Genomic DNA, 15,411 nt, shown 5'->3' with positions numbered 1-15,411 from the left:
GAAAATTAGAGAGGAAGGTCTCAAAGCTTTGAATATTTTGGTTTGGTTTCATGGCAATTCTTTGCCTTGTTTTTTTTTCTCTTTTTTTTCTTTCATTTTTGCTTTAGAAGTTAAAGTCTGTGTGTGGATGGTGAATTGGTCAAAATTATTATTTAAGGACAATTAGATTGTGGTGGTAGACTAAGTGGTCAAGTGTCAAATGTTTTAAAGGAAGATAGAAAAAAATGAACCTGAGGCTTATCAACAGTTCTATTAGTGTGTTTTCAAGCTGTGAACCCTTGCTGCTTGTCACCCTGTCACTGCATACAATTTTGCCTTTGTACATACCTCATTTAAAAAGTGTGTTCTGTAACTAGATTTTGGTTCAAACCTATAGTAAAACAAAAACAAAAAAACCCTGCAAAACAACCACCCCCCAAAATCAACAAGTAAATACTTACTTGCTACCCTTGATTCTCCTGTGTCTATCTTGCTGGTCTAATCTTCACTCTCTAAGGTACTTAGTAAAGTTGATCAACTGAGCTTGAATGTAATGTATTGAAACGTTTTTCTTAATATTGCTCAGTATTTTCCTGTGGAGGTTTTAGTTTAAACACAGCATGTTATAGATATGCTGAAGTCAAGAAAGTTTATACCTTTTTTTTTAATCACCTTATGTATTCCGCCTACTTAATAAAAATTATCTAGATTTAGCCTATTTTGTTTGACAGCAGTGCTTTACAGTTTGTATAATTGATAACTTTCTGTAAAGCATTGGATGCTAATAGGAACAGTTTTTTACTTAAATGCTAAGTATCAAACTCCTCTCTCTCTCTTTCTTTCTTTCAAGGCATCGCTGCTCCGGAGGTTTCAGAGTACATTAGTCATAGCAGAACACAACAATGAGACTCTCACACCCATTACACTAAATACTATCACTGCGGCAAAACGCCTTGGAGGTGAAGTTTCTTGTTTAGTAGCTGGTACCAGCTGTGACAAGGTAGGAAATGCTGTTTTCATATGAATGAAATAATGAATGCAGTGAAACAATACTTGGTAGCATCTTGGTCAGCCTGAAAAATAATCTGTAGTGAAGAGGAACCGTGCCAGGAATTGCTAATCTGCTGGAAACGTCCTGCACTTGAACTGCTTCTCTTCTGAAGTGGAAATATGGGTATAGATTTCATTTCACAAGGGAGAATATCAGTATCAGTTGTTATACGCTTAAGCAAGCAAATTTTTATAGGAATAAAGGACAATTAACTTTTAAAACAGTATTTCCCTGTAAAGTTTGAAAGACAAGTATTGCAGTGCTAAGAACTTGGAAAGACGCTTGCACTTGTTCAAATGGAAACCAGCAGAAATTAAAAAGCACAGTGACAAATAGGGCTTCTAAGCATCTTGCTTTTACTAGTCCACTACTAGTAGCATAGCGAGAGTGTGTTTGCAACCTAAAATTCTGAAATTAGTGCTTCTTGACTTTATCATATAGCTCATGTCTAAAAAAAGTTTCTTGTATGTTAGCTGTGGTATTGTTAGTCTAATTTTTATGTGCAAAATATAGTTTTTTTATATATTTGGATTTTTATTTTTATATTATTTATAAAAAATATTTTTATATAATTTAGATTTTTAATATTATTTTAAATATAGAGACAATATAGTTATTACATTAGTGACACTTTTATTCCAGCATGATGTACTCTTGTGTAAACACTAAAAGTACAAATAATTATGCCTAATATTTTTCATACTAGGTTATTGTTTATGAATTGTTATTCTGAAAGCAATATGTAGTCTCTTCTCCCAAGTAACAAGCAATAGGACAAGAGGAAATGACCTCAAGTTGGGCCAGGGGAGGTTTAGATTGGATATTAGGAAAAATTTCTTCACTGAAAGGATTGTCAAGCATTGGAACAGGCTGCACAGGGAAGTGGTTGAGTCACCATCCCTGGAGGTATTTAAAAGATGTGTAGATGTGGCACTTGGGGACATGGTTTAGCGGTGGGCTTGGCAGTGCTAGGTTAATGGTTGGATTTAATGATCTTAAAGGTCTTTTCCAGCCTAAAAGATTCTATGATTCTATCTCATGCAGGAGGCATAGTTATGGCAGCTAATTCACAAATAGGTGGAGAAACCTCAGTGGCTGTTCTAAACCAAGACCCAGGTGTTTGAGGTGGAAACCTGGAAGCAAATATTTATCTAGATCAAGAAAATAAATAAATAAAAAAAAATATTGCCTCGTATGTCTGTCTTTGAGTTTCCTTATTCTTTGGCACTTGCATAGTAGGAAAACGATTGGGAATGGTTGGTTTGTTTGTTTTTTAATACTAAGTATATGGTGTCTATTTGGCAATGTGTCATGCTGGCAAAAAGTACAAAAAATGAAGGTTTGGGTTTTTCTTAAGTTTCTTTGTAAGAATCTGTATTGATAGGACAAAAGAGCCAGTTACTCAGACAGATATTCTGTAGCAGCTCTTATGGAATCTTTGTTTATTTCCTCCTGTTAATTTTTGAGGGTAAACTGATACTTGGCAAACTCAGTAAAACTGTGCTAGTTCTGGGACGATGCATGTGGTCTCCAGACACTGCTGTCAGTCCTCTTCTCTCTGATCTGCAACAACCCTTTTATCATTTAAACTTCACTTCTGCAAATTTAAAGGAAAAAATGCATAAATATAGAATTGAAAATATACGTCACATCAGGAGGCAAAGAGTCAGCTGCAAACAAAGGATTGTTCCTAAAATTTGGACAAAGATCATAATATCGCTGTACATTTGTATTTGGTTTGCATGCTTGTGCGGTAGATATTGACCAATTTAAAAGAAAGTAGGATTGGTTTCTTGATGATTATATCAGAATACTGAGCAATAATCCTCAAGTGTGATTGTTATCGGCTGTTGTAATAAATCACGAGATCATTGTGTAATCCTGCGTACAGGACACAAGCTTTCCTATGTTTGATTTGTTTTGTAGTTTTCTTACAAAATTAATTTTCATTATCCTATAAGGCACTGTGCTGTGAGTCAGAAGATCTGCATTTTGTTCCATCAGGTTCATTCTGATTTTGAAATTCACACACTTTTGTGTTCTAGTTTTAACTAATCTATAGGCTGTGAGCTCTTTGTAGCAGGGACTCTCTCCTGTTACTTGTTTGTGGTGCCTGTTATAATACAAACTAATAATAATTCATTTGTAATCATAGGTAGCACAAGAACTCAGCAAAGTGCAGGGTGTTGCAAAAGTTCTAGTGGCTCAGCACGATGTATACAAGGGATTTCTAGCAGGTGAGAGTTGTTCTTACCTATTGACAGAAGAAATGGTATTTATATTTGTGATTGAAAATAAGATGGTTGTGAATTTTGAGCAATATATTTTTATCCACAGAGGAGCTGACTCCCTTGATTTTGGAAACTCATAAAAAATTTAATTACACCCACATTTGTGCTGGAGCATCTGCCTTTGGGAAGGTAAGTAGATCAAAGTGCATCAAAAATTTCTTGTAGAAAAGAGATGAGACACTGTTGTATGTTAAGAGTGTGAATCAAATGCCTGAGAGAGGTCAGCCATGGACAGTTTTGAGTGTTCAAAAAATGTTACAGTAGTTTGCTTAAGAGGTCTTTAGTTAAAAACACCGATTGATGTATGAATTTTATTATGGGCTGACTTGGACAAAGGAACAGTGTAGAAGAAATATTTAATTGTAGCCAGCTAGTTCTACGTACACAAGGCAAAATGTACAGTAACACAAAATAGATTAAGTGATCTGAAAGCATTATGAACATTGTAAGGAAAAGTACAGTAAATTGAGATGAAAAATGTATGATTTGCATGTTGAAATGAAAGTGTGCAGGCCTGTTGGAAGCAAATTTTTTTTGGGGGGGGGAATTACATCTATGATGTATGTCATGTAAATTGAAATGTCTGTAAATATATATAAATAACACAGATCCAAGTCCTAGCCAAGATGTTTTTTAATGAAAATACAATTTTTCAAAACTTGTTTTTTAAGGAGTGCGTTTTTAAGTACATGGAGAGCCTCAGTACTAACAATTTGGTCAGTGTTGTGGAGCAGCTAAATTAGAGAAAAAGGATACTTCAGAAATCTTGCCGATGTGGGATGAATAATGATATCAGCCTTCTATCTGACTACTTTCACTTCCAATCAATATCAATCTGTGTACTTGTAATTTTGTTTAAGAGAAATCCTTACATACCTTAAGTCTTGGGGGGGGTTTATTTTGTTTTTTCTTTTTTATTTTTGATCTGCAGTGTCTTGGTAAAGGTTAAATAGCTTTTGCTTTAAAGCTTATGCTTCCATTTTTGAGTGCTTAATGAGAGTAAAGATTTCAGAACTGGGCCGTTTGTGTTGTACCAGATTAGGAAGGGGACAAAAAGCAAGCAAAGCTCTTGCTATTGTTAATTTCTTCATTATTAATGTTGCTCTTTTTATCCTCCTTCCCATTCCTAAAGGTGCTAAGTAATTTTCTAGAGTCAATTTACAGAGCAGGAGAATATAAATTTTAATGTTAATTTTTAAAATAATAATTTTTTGGCTTTTGAGGGTAGAGTGCAGTGTTTTTTTTCCTATTGTCTCTGGTAACAAACTTCCAAAAATGCTTTTTTTTTTTTTCTTGAAGTGCTAAGAGCTCAGCAATCCATAATTGTCAATTTTCTGAGTAAATTGCTTCTATATTCAGTTTTAAACTATTGAAGCAAATAAGCCTCCTAATTTAAGATATTGAATTAAGGGTTTACTTACGGTAAGTCTCCTAAAATGTCTAATGTTATTACAATAATGGGATTTTATTTGGCTGCTAAAGCTACATGAGTAGCCCTACAAAAATATTACAGTTGTATGTGCCTTTTTACTTACAGACAGCATTATATGAAGTTAAAATCAGGACAGCAGGCATTCTTTACCATGTGCATTTTACTTAGCATTTACTTTGCTAACTTTTCATCTTTAACTTCTAGAATCTTATTCCCAGAGTGGCTGGCAAACTTGATGTTGCCCCTGTTTCTGACATTATTGAAATTCAGTCACCAGACACTTTTGTGAGAACTATCTATGCAGGTGGGTAATCACAAAAGGTACGTGGTATTTGTGCAGTAAAGGACCCAATACTGAATAACTTTTCTACATAATCCTGTTGGTAGAACCTTGGAATATGATAGGAATTTTCACTTTACAATCTGAATTGCTGTGGTTCATAAAAATGGAACCTAGGGATGGACATGATGCTCCATGTATCAGAAAGCAAGTAGTCCCAACAACTTCGGTACTATCAGAAACCAGGTCTATCACTTTAATTAATAGAATTTGGTAATCTCCTTTATACGTACTGCATTTCTTTGTTAATGTACTTCTGATCAGATTTTGTAAAACGTAAGACATTAAGTTAGTTGTCCAGCTTTATTGAATATGACTAACATTAGTTCTGATTTAAGATGCCACAGGGTTATTTTTCCTAATTATTAAGACATTGAACTAATTATTTATAATGTTTAATTGACTTAACTTGCAATTCTTTTTTCAGTCTTGTTTCTCTAATGCTTGTCTGACACTGTGTTTTAATTTAGGTATGAGCTCATTATTAGCTTGTGTTTCTTAAATTTACTGTACAAGATTGTGCCACATGTACCAATGTGGTATCACATTTTGAGTTACCAGAATGTGGTTTTGTGTTGCACTTTTAAGTTGCTTCCCAGTAATTCACGGTTTCAAGATGACTTTGTTTATGAATAGCTGGTGTTGCAGCATTTTTCTCTTTTAGTGTTCCCTGCAGCCTCCAGTGTGAAGTAAATACCTTATGTTCTATATTATTGAGAGAAACACAGTCCCACAGATAGTTGGGGCAGGCCTCATTGTCTTCTGTTCTGATGAATTCATGTAACAAGATAAAAGATCTTATTTGAATTATAGACATTCTCTATGTGTAAGAATGACACTTTCAAAGTTGGGGGTGTTTTTCCCCCTTCTGAAGTTTAAAATCTCATTCGTAAGAGATGATTTGCATGCTCTGTATCCTTTAAAAATAGAGGATTTGTTATCATACTTCAGAAACGTGGAGCTAAAAAGTAAATTAAAATATTTGTAATCTATATTTATTAAGTGCCTAGGTTTCAAGTTTTAGTCATCTAAAACTGCAATTTTGGGAAGTAACTTCCTGAATGTTGTCTATTCTAGTAGAACTGCTAATGTGTTTCTGATACTAATTTTATCTGTTTTTTAAAAAGCATAGTATGTCTGATACTATCTTCTTTAAAAATATAATGTGACCTTTTTTTTTAGGAAATATTCTTTGCACTGTGCAATGTGATGAAGCAATTAAAGTATTTACTGTACGGGGAACTTCTTTTGAGGCTGCACCAGCAAGTGGTGGTAGTGCCAGTTTAGAAAAGTGTGAGTATTTGTTTTGGTATTTTGTTGTTTCATGTAATAACAGTTAGTTTTGCGCACTGCATGGTAATGTTTTGCAGAAGTATTTGTCAAAGAAAACTGATTGTCATAATCTTAGCTTTATGCTTTTAATACGGGTATTTGCACTTTTTAGTGATGTCTGGTAAGGGAAGATATGGATTATCTGCTCACTTGCTACTTTTTCTTTGACCAGAAATGAAGATTATCTGTGCTGAAATGTGTGCCTGTTTCACTCACTGGTTAAACCTCTGCCACCGCAATCTTGAAACTTTTCCTTATTTAAAGTTACAGCTGTTTGAATAGCCAGATTGGGTTTCAAAGCAAGATTGACCTAAAATAAAAGTGGCTGGCTATCCACAGTTTTGGTTTAATCTGTCCTATTTCGATGAGTTAGGTCATTACAGCATCTAGATAAATTAGTAGCAGCTTAAATTGATTTGAGAACACCCAGTTGTTGTTTTAGATCAGTTTTAACTAAATCAGTTTAAGTTATTATTGTAATGAAGCCAGTGTAGCTTTGATAATAGAGAAATCCAGTCACAGAATCACAAAATAGTTGAGGTTGGAGGGGACCTCTTGAGGTCATCTAGTCCAACTCTCCTGGAGCAGGTTGCCCCAGACTGTATCCAGTCAGGCTTTGAGTATCTCTACAGATGGAGGCTTCACAACCACTCTGGGCAACCTGTTCCAGTGTTTAGTCACCTCTACTGTTTTTCGCTGTGGGCCTTTTCATGACTGTGCTGTAAATCCAGCAGAGGCAATCATTAGTAACGTGCTGCGTGTGTGTGTGTGTCCCAGTCCTCATATTTTTCTGGTGGCTTAGTACCTGCCCCTGAACCATCCTGTATTTCCTCATGTCTGTGGACATTAATGCTACTTGATACTTAAGATTAGCATATTGCACTGTCATTGCAGTACTTAATTGGCTTGTTTGCCTGTCTTAATAAGAACCACACTTACTATGCTGGGTTGATATCAATGTATTACTTATACAACAGACCTTCATTTTGGTGCAGCTTGTACTATAGGTTACTTAAACATAGCTAATGAGAGAGGCTTGTAACTCAGAGCCACAGAGCAATTACTGATAGTAGTTAGATTGTAGTTATTGATTGTGGTAGAATTGGTTATAGAATGAACTTTTGCATTAAGTTTAAGCTCAAATTTAAAAGGTTGAAAATACACACTTTACCCTTTTTCTTGTGGTTGTTTTTCTTCATTTGATAAATGCAGTAACCCCTCCACCACCTGTTGGTCTGTCTGAATGGATTGAGCAGAAATTGACAAAAAGTGATCGACCAGAGCTTACTAGTGCAAAAGTGGTTGTATCGGGTGGTAAGTAGATAATATTAAAACTGTGTTATGTTGCATTTAAGTAATGGTACATCTTGGTTAAATAATGTCTGTAGCAGAACACTATAATGTGATGTGTTAAAAAAAAAAAAAAGGTGTAATTCTGAAATATGGCATAGGGGCTAGTGGGAATGCACCCAATGTGTATGTTTTGTGAAGAGACAAAACATGAGTTTAACATACATTAGTAGGCTTTGTAAGAACATTGCCATATTTGGTGAGTCCCTTTAAAATTCTAGCAATATGAAGTGTTTTTAGATCCAAATCTGTCATGTTTAAAATTATTGCTAATCATTACAGGCAGTCCAAACATTATTATGTAATGGCTTTAAAGATTTCAAAGATCATTATGTTTGTATTCTGCTCTTCAGGTATAAAGTGATGGACTGTGATTTTTACTGTATGCCTACGGCTAAAAAATTATACCTTAGTTATCCCGCTACAGAGTTTTGTACCTAAAGCCAGCAGAGGGAGCACAAATTAGTAAAAAAATCCTGTTTCCCTGATTTCAGAGAATGATCTTGATGGTGCTGTGTGCAGAAGTAAACTAGACAGAGTAGTGTTGATTTATACAGACTAAATAGTAATGTTAATCACAAAGACAAAAGCTAAATCTCCAAATATTAAATACTATTCAATAATATATCCAAAAACACCCTATGCAAGTGTATATTTGTGCCTTTGCAAATGCAGATACTCATACAGAAAGTTTATGCAGGCAATAAAAAAATCCTAAAGCATATTATGTTCTTCCTTTATCTTTTTTGTTCTTAACGTTTAAGGGAGGGGCTTGAAGAGCGGTGAAAATTTTAAGTTGTTATATGATCTTGCGGATCAGTTGCATGCTGCAGGTAAACTTGTTTTCCTCCTTTTTTTTAAGCCTGGTTATTATATTTAAAAAGGTCACATTAAAAACAATGTTCATGTTAAGTCTTTTATTTTCATGTCTATATCAAATAAATTCTTAAAATCCTGTTTGTTTAGTTGTAGATAAAGTTTTGTCTTGTCCTTGTGGTCAGCTGTGTATTTAAATACCTGTGTATGAAGCAAAATACTGAACTGTAATATTCCCTGTCCTCAAATCTCCAGAACACAAGCTCACAAACAAAAAGTAAAGTTGTATAAATTAAAAAATGGTCTTAGCTCGCTTTGAAGAGCTGATAATTTCTTCATACATCCTTATATACTACTCCTTTACAGAATTCCTTTCACAGTTCTTGTAGCTGGAGTGGCTCTGTCTTTTTGCTGTGTTATTGTATTAACAGGAGAAAACTGACCATGTATAGTGTTTCAGCAAAATATTTTAAGTAAAGGTTGGGGGAGGAGGAGGAACTGTTTGCATTAACGTTTTAGCTACATTAGTTTAGATTTCACATGTAATTATACTTTTACATGAATGGCTTTGTTTTTAAATTGGTGGCTTCACTAACTGAAGTCCATGTGGCATTTTCAAGATTACTTTGATATTTTTCTTTACTATGCCTGACTTTTGAGCTCCACAGCAACATAAGATGGCACATGTGTTCTATTCAAACTCGGAGGAACATTATGGGAAGGCATTTATGGGAAAATCCTCTTTTGACAAAGCAACAAGAGAAAATAATGGAAATACGCCAGACTGAAATCCTTGGTTTTAAATATATGGCCCTTTGGTGCTGGGAGTAAGGATTTCCTGTTGCTTATGAAGTGCATTAGCACTTAGTATTTGGAAGTTTCAGCCAGTGGTATAGAGAGGGATTACTATAAGAGCTTTTAAGAAGGAAGTTTCTAAATATGTGCCTTTAGAGTGTGGGACTCTTCAGTAAAATACATGTGCTTTTATGGTGATAGAAATTTGGCTCGCTAATATTTTAAAAGAAAACACTGGAAATATTTTCTTTCAACTAGTTGGAGCTTCCCGTGCAGCTGTTGATGCTGGCTTTGTTCCTAATGACATGCAAGTTGGACAGACGGGCAAAATAGTAGCACCAGTAAGTATGAAAATATCTTTCATAAGAGAGCTGTGATGTTTTCTAGTATGCATTTTCCTTCAAAGCAAATGCTTATAAATGAGCTAAGTCTTAATACTGAGCCTAACAGGAAAATCTTAGTGTGCCCATTGTAATACTGTCACTTGACCATGCATTTGCAAAACTACAGCAGTAAGCTGTGATCTAAATCTCTACTTCGGGTCAATCAGAAGTGTTCCTCAGACAGTTTTGTCACAGGTTTTGCATGCTGGATTTTATCATAGTTGCCTGTGCTGAACCTTTTTTAGTTTTGTAACAGCCGTCATTGAAATGCTAAAAGATGTTACTGTCAACACAAACTTGAAATAATATTGATATGTGGCTTGATCTCTGGGAAGTGTGTGTTTTGGTTTTTTTACAGGTGATGATTTTTTTAAAGTTTTGGTAACTAACTGGATTATTGCATTACATTCTAAGCAAAATTTTTGCAAGAGATGAAAGTGCAAGAAACTTAAGAGATAAATAATCTACAGGTTGGCTGCTGTAAAGTGAAATACCAAGAAGGGCATACTCTAATGAGTGGCTTAATGTTGGGAAGTAACCTGCTGCACATCTTTTCCGCTATGCATCCTGATATAACAGGGGACTGATTTCTATCCCTGTGCCTTTTTGGATCTAGGGGGGCCTTTCTGTCATGTAGAAGTCTGAGACTGCTTTCATAGTTCCTTATGACCTGGGGAAAGCGGCAGACAGATAAAGCACACGAGCATTTGTAAATAAGAAGGTACAAATGTAGCTCATCTCAGTGTGAAGTAGAATGTGCACTAGCACATACTGAGAGGCGATGATCATGGACATGAGTAGGGAATTGTGACTAAGAATGTGGGCAGGTATGGCAATCTGTCAGATGTACACTTTGAGCTATGTAATCGAGTAAACATTTATCCTTTCAGCAAGCAGTTCTCTTTGAGTGTACATGGCAACAGAAGGCATCAAAGAGCAACTTTTTACTTGTTAATGGTTTAATGAGACCAGAAGGGGAGAGTGTGCTGGAACTTAGTAGAGGAACTTGTCATATTTCAACTGCTGCATTTATCAAATTGCAATAATTTAAATAATGCTAAAAAGCTGTACATGTCCAAAGCCTTGATAGGATCTGAAATGTTTTGCCTTTGTACTATTGAGAGCTGCAAATTCGAGAACTTCAAACTGTGACCGTTATTTTTCCAGTAATACATCCAGCAGGATAGAGAAGTACTTGAAGATATCAAAGACAGGAACTTGTGATTCCTGGAGTCTGTTGTCAGTTCTGCCTGCTGGGTTTTCTTGAACAAGCTACATCGTGCTTCTGAGTTCTTCTGTCTTGAAATGTGGATAGGGATGTTTGCTGCTTTTATTTAAGTCCTCATCAGAGGCATTCTGATGATAGCCCTGTAGGGCTAAGTGGAGCTATTTCTGGGTACACTAATGTTTAACCTGTAAATCTATATGATAACCAACTACTACAAAGAATTCTGAGAAATAGACCTATTGATAAGACTTAAGGTCCATCTGGTTGCATATTGTGTCCTTCCAAAATCTTGATAGCAGTGATATTAACCTCTGCTATGCAAGGAAATTGTGAGGCTTTACAGATTATAAATGCAACCCTAACTCTTCTTTCTGGTGGTGGCTTTCTTTTGTGCATAATATGTAATTGTTATACTTTTGGACATACTGCAGGACAGCTGTAGCCCCTAGTGTAATACTTCCTCTTTGCTAAGGGAACGTTTGTATTTAAATATAATGCACTTTCTTTTGATCATACAGTAGGCATAAGGTCCAACGTATTGCAGCTATAGGTCTCAGCAAGCTAATCGGCACTAATTCACTAAGTGCAACTGCAACATATATGGAAATTGCAGGTTCCAAAGAAGGCAGAGTTGGTTGCCATAAGGAGGCAATCTTTAGTTGGTTGTTGCATACCCAAACCTTTGAAGACCAGGGAGTAAGCTGTCATTCAGCTGCGTATTTTGAAAGGACGTGAGATGAGACTGACCATCCTTAGTTCTTCACTACCCAAACATCCATTAATTAAGTGGAAAATGCTAATTTGAAGACAGCTCAGCTCTGGTTTGTGTGTTTCGAGGCCCAGCAATGAACATTCTTTCCAGTCAAGGGCATATAAACAATTATGTTGAAACAAAAAAGACTAGTTTTTGATGAAGATATAGTGCTATAACTTGCCACAGATGGCTAATAGCAACATGTGACAGTCATAGGAACATACAGCCACATCATAGGATCGCATCAATGTCATCATTGTCATCTTCTAGAGGACTGGTGAAATAGCCATTAGTCAGTTCGGACTGACTAATGAGTGTTGAACTATTGTGTCAATAAATGATCCTAACTGGCACAATTGCACGGTGCTACATCGTTTTGTCAGCAGGTTGATGCGTTTCTCTCTCATCTCCCTTCTTAACAAATATTTATTAAGTAGTGAGTTATGCAGCATACTGAAAATTATGCCCCTTTCAAATTGTTCAAATATTTATTCTGGATCTTAAAATACATGCAAGGACAGCATACAGTGGCTTAGAAGTAGAGAAAATATTTTATGCTAATTGTAATGAAAGTGCAGGTTGAATTCATACTAAGCCCTCAGAGTTGCTGACTAGAGGAATTAATTTTTCAATGTGCTGGACAGGTATCTTAAATATGAGGCAGTTTAAAGCTGCAAATTCTTAACTTCACATTCCTAATTCTACTTCACCGTCTTTAGCTAGAAAATTATTCTGTGCAGTGGAAGATAGAGTTCACTTAAAGAAGGACTAGAACTGAACTTTCTTGATCAGATCAAGTTTATACTGGCTATTTTAAGAATCCTCTAGAAGATGACTGCTTTCTCTTCCTATGAGGTGTGCTTGATATCACTAATTCAGGGAGAGCTCATGACGTTTTATCTGGAAAATTGCAAAGCAGCTTTGTACATTGGTTAGCTATATTAGCTGAGGCCTGAGTTTTGTGTTTAGTTTTGAACTCCAGTTGACATGGCGCATGCCCTCCTGGGCATGTGGGTTTTAAGCAGGGGAAGAATCTTGGTTACAATAAACTGTTGGAGTTGAGACATACTTGCTCTCCTGTGCAGCTGTTAGTTTCTGATGGGAAAGTATCTTAGCATATGCGCTTACTCTTCTATTAATAGTCTCTTGCCCAGTCTCAGTGGAGGATTGGAATGCATTGTTTTTAAAGGACCCTGGAATTGGGTCATTTTTGAGACTACAGAAGGAGAAGTTAGTTACAAGCTCAGGAAGAGGGGAGGTTCTTCTACTGCTGCTTTTTGTGTGTGAATGCTGGGGAGTGTTTCTGTGCTGATCATTGGGTAAGAAGGTAATAATCTAAAAGATCTGCTTATTTCTTCCCTTGTGCCTTTGATTGTGGATTTGGTGAAGGAAGGGTAATTTTGATCATTGGTCCTTCAGTAATTCTGTGGCTGGCTTCAGTTTTTAAGAGTGCAGCCCAGACAGTGCATCACAGGACATGAGAACCTCACAGCCATAGCAGCTTTCCTGAAATGCTGATGTATTAATACTTGAACAAACTGGCAGTCAAGAAACAATTGTAGTTCGTTTTGCTTAAGTAATGAAAGAATGCAGTTAATTAAGGAGTACAAATTTCACCTCCTTTCTGTTTGAGAATTAGTTCTATACAATACACCTACACTTCCAAAATAGCCTTGGACCTCTGAACTTCAAGCTTTTGTTCATGTTGGAATTTATGCATTTTGTTGGTTTTTTGACTGGATCTTTTGTAATTTTTCTTTTGTATAATTTAATTCCAGTTGTTAAAATGTCTGGTGTATTATTTTTGTTTCTGTTAGGAGCTTTTTTTACCTGTTGATTTCAGGTGATTGCAGCTCCTATTTGAACATTCTGTCTTATGAAAGAGAAGGCTGATTTGTATTATTTGATGAGATGGAAGGAAGGAAATTTTTAGGCATAAGTGGATATATTAAAATATAAAATATTACCTTCCTAATTAAAAAAGTAATTTAGTATATTAAATGTCTTTAATCAGTGACCACCATTTTAGGAGTGTATTTTTTTTAAACTAGAAGCCAGTTGTTTTCCACTATTTATGCGCAGGTGTTCTGCAGAAAAATGAAATTCAGTTCTCAGATTAAGTACTGTATGTAGTTTCTGTTTAAGAAAAAAGCCCTTGTAAGAATGTTCAGATTAGTTGGTTTGGGATAAAAATATCCTTCCCATGAGTGTCTACTGTTAAGTATTAGTTAAGTATATCCAGCTAGAAAATACTAAATTCCCTGCACAAATCAAGCCTCCCACCACCACGCCAGAGTAACTGCTATTTTTAGATAAGAAATTTCAAATAGTCTGGGGCATTAGTTTTCACAGTAAAAATCTTCCCGGTTCTTTCTGTCGTGTTCATAAAAGAAAGAAACAAGAACAAAAGGGGGAAGGAGAAGAAAGAAGGTAAATATTGTTTTTTAGTTATTTAAAACTTTTACAAATGGAACATGAATGTTTAATTTATTAGTTCAGTATTGGCTTTCCTTACCCTACGTATAATTAGCAACGTTTCTAGCATACAAAGTATGTAATCTTTCTCATGAACTTGCGTAATTTGTCTAATATTTAAACAAAAAAATTCTGACTGTTGTGAGAAAAGGAAAGCAACTGCTATAAGCCTTAAGTAGCTTCTGTTAGTTTCTGAACTGTGACCTTTGCAGTACAGATTTGTGAGGAAGGGGCATATATGGAATGATTGAATGCCTACAAATAGGTGTCTAATGCCATTTTAGCCATCTGGGGTATAAAAAGTACATTCACAAGGCTGGCAGTTACTTTGTGGGACCTGGAGACTCCCTTCCGGAGCAGCATCTATGATTCAGGTGGGAAATCCTACACTGTCTACAATGCCACTAGACACCTCTGTTTGGACACCCAAATTGCTCCCATGGTCTCCCAGGTTTTCCCTTGTGTCCTATTCTAATTTTATTCTCCCTTTAGCTTTTCAAGGAAGATGGGGTTGTACAGATATTATCTTGCTCTCAACTTCTTCCCCCCAGAAAACAAACAAAACCTCAGTGGTCCTGTGAGTTGCTTTTTTCCAGAAAGCATGTGTCATTTCAGGCTGTTTATTTTGTTATCCTCTGACCTTGTGAAGGATCTGCTGCTGCCTGAAAGGCATCCTTCTAGTTTAATCTCTTCAGAGTTTAAGTGTTTACTTCACTCTTCTAAAATTTATTTTATTTTCCTCTATTGAAGTCTGTGTTCTTTCAGGGTCCAGTTCTGTAACTGCTTTAGCTTTCTTTATAGGTTTTCCTAGCTGAGAATAGGGAAGACATGACCAGACCAGTATTTCACAATGGTAGGACTCAAGGTGTCCATCTGGGGTTAGCCATCGGTGGACCACAGCTAGAAAACCTTCACCATCTCAGACTTTATTGCAAGGTTTTCTTCTTGAGGTGGGTACAGTACAGAGGGTCCATTCAGCAGGAAAAACACAGCCAGGCATAACTCTTTTTTTTTTTTTTTTTTTTTTTAGGTGTTCAGTTGCTGCTGTCTTGTTACTTTCAACATTGGGCACAAAATACTAACAGGCGACAAGAAACTGCAGTGGAAAACTCAGGAAGGCAGAAGTTAGGAAATACATGATGTAGTAGTAATTGGCACTGGATTAGATGATTGTGCTAGAAATGT

The 15,411-nt window shown here is 35.9% G+C and overlaps 1 protein-coding gene across 2 annotated transcripts in view; it reads left to right on the top strand.

The window, feature by feature from the left end:
* ETFA (electron transfer flavoprotein subunit alpha) overlaps positions 1–15,411 on the top strand; it is a 43,319-nt gene that overhangs the window by 16,738 nt on the left and 11,170 nt on the right. For both annotated transcript variants that reach the window (XM_072871447.1, XM_072871448.1), the window contains exons 2-9: positions 830–979; positions 3,186–3,267; positions 3,368–3,450; positions 4,958–5,057; positions 6,276–6,386; positions 7,638–7,739; positions 8,540–8,608; positions 9,645–9,727. In XM_072871447.1, coding sequence (XP_072727548.1) covers positions 830–979; positions 3,186–3,267; positions 3,368–3,450; positions 4,958–5,057; positions 6,276–6,386; positions 7,638–7,739; positions 8,540–8,608; positions 9,645–9,727 — 780 coding nt within the window. The remainder of the gene's footprint in view (positions 1–829; positions 980–3,185; positions 3,268–3,367; positions 3,451–4,957; positions 5,058–6,275; positions 6,387–7,637; positions 7,740–8,539; positions 8,609–9,644; positions 9,728–15,411) is intronic.

The sequence above is a fragment of the Ciconia boyciana genome, chromosome 8, assembly GCF_034638445.1.
Source record: "Ciconia boyciana chromosome 8, ASM3463844v1, whole genome shotgun sequence".
In the NCBI taxonomy this organism is placed as follows: Eukaryota; Metazoa; Chordata; class Aves; order Ciconiiformes; family Ciconiidae; genus Ciconia; species Ciconia boyciana.
This window is presented reverse-complemented; position numbering and strand designations above follow the sequence as displayed.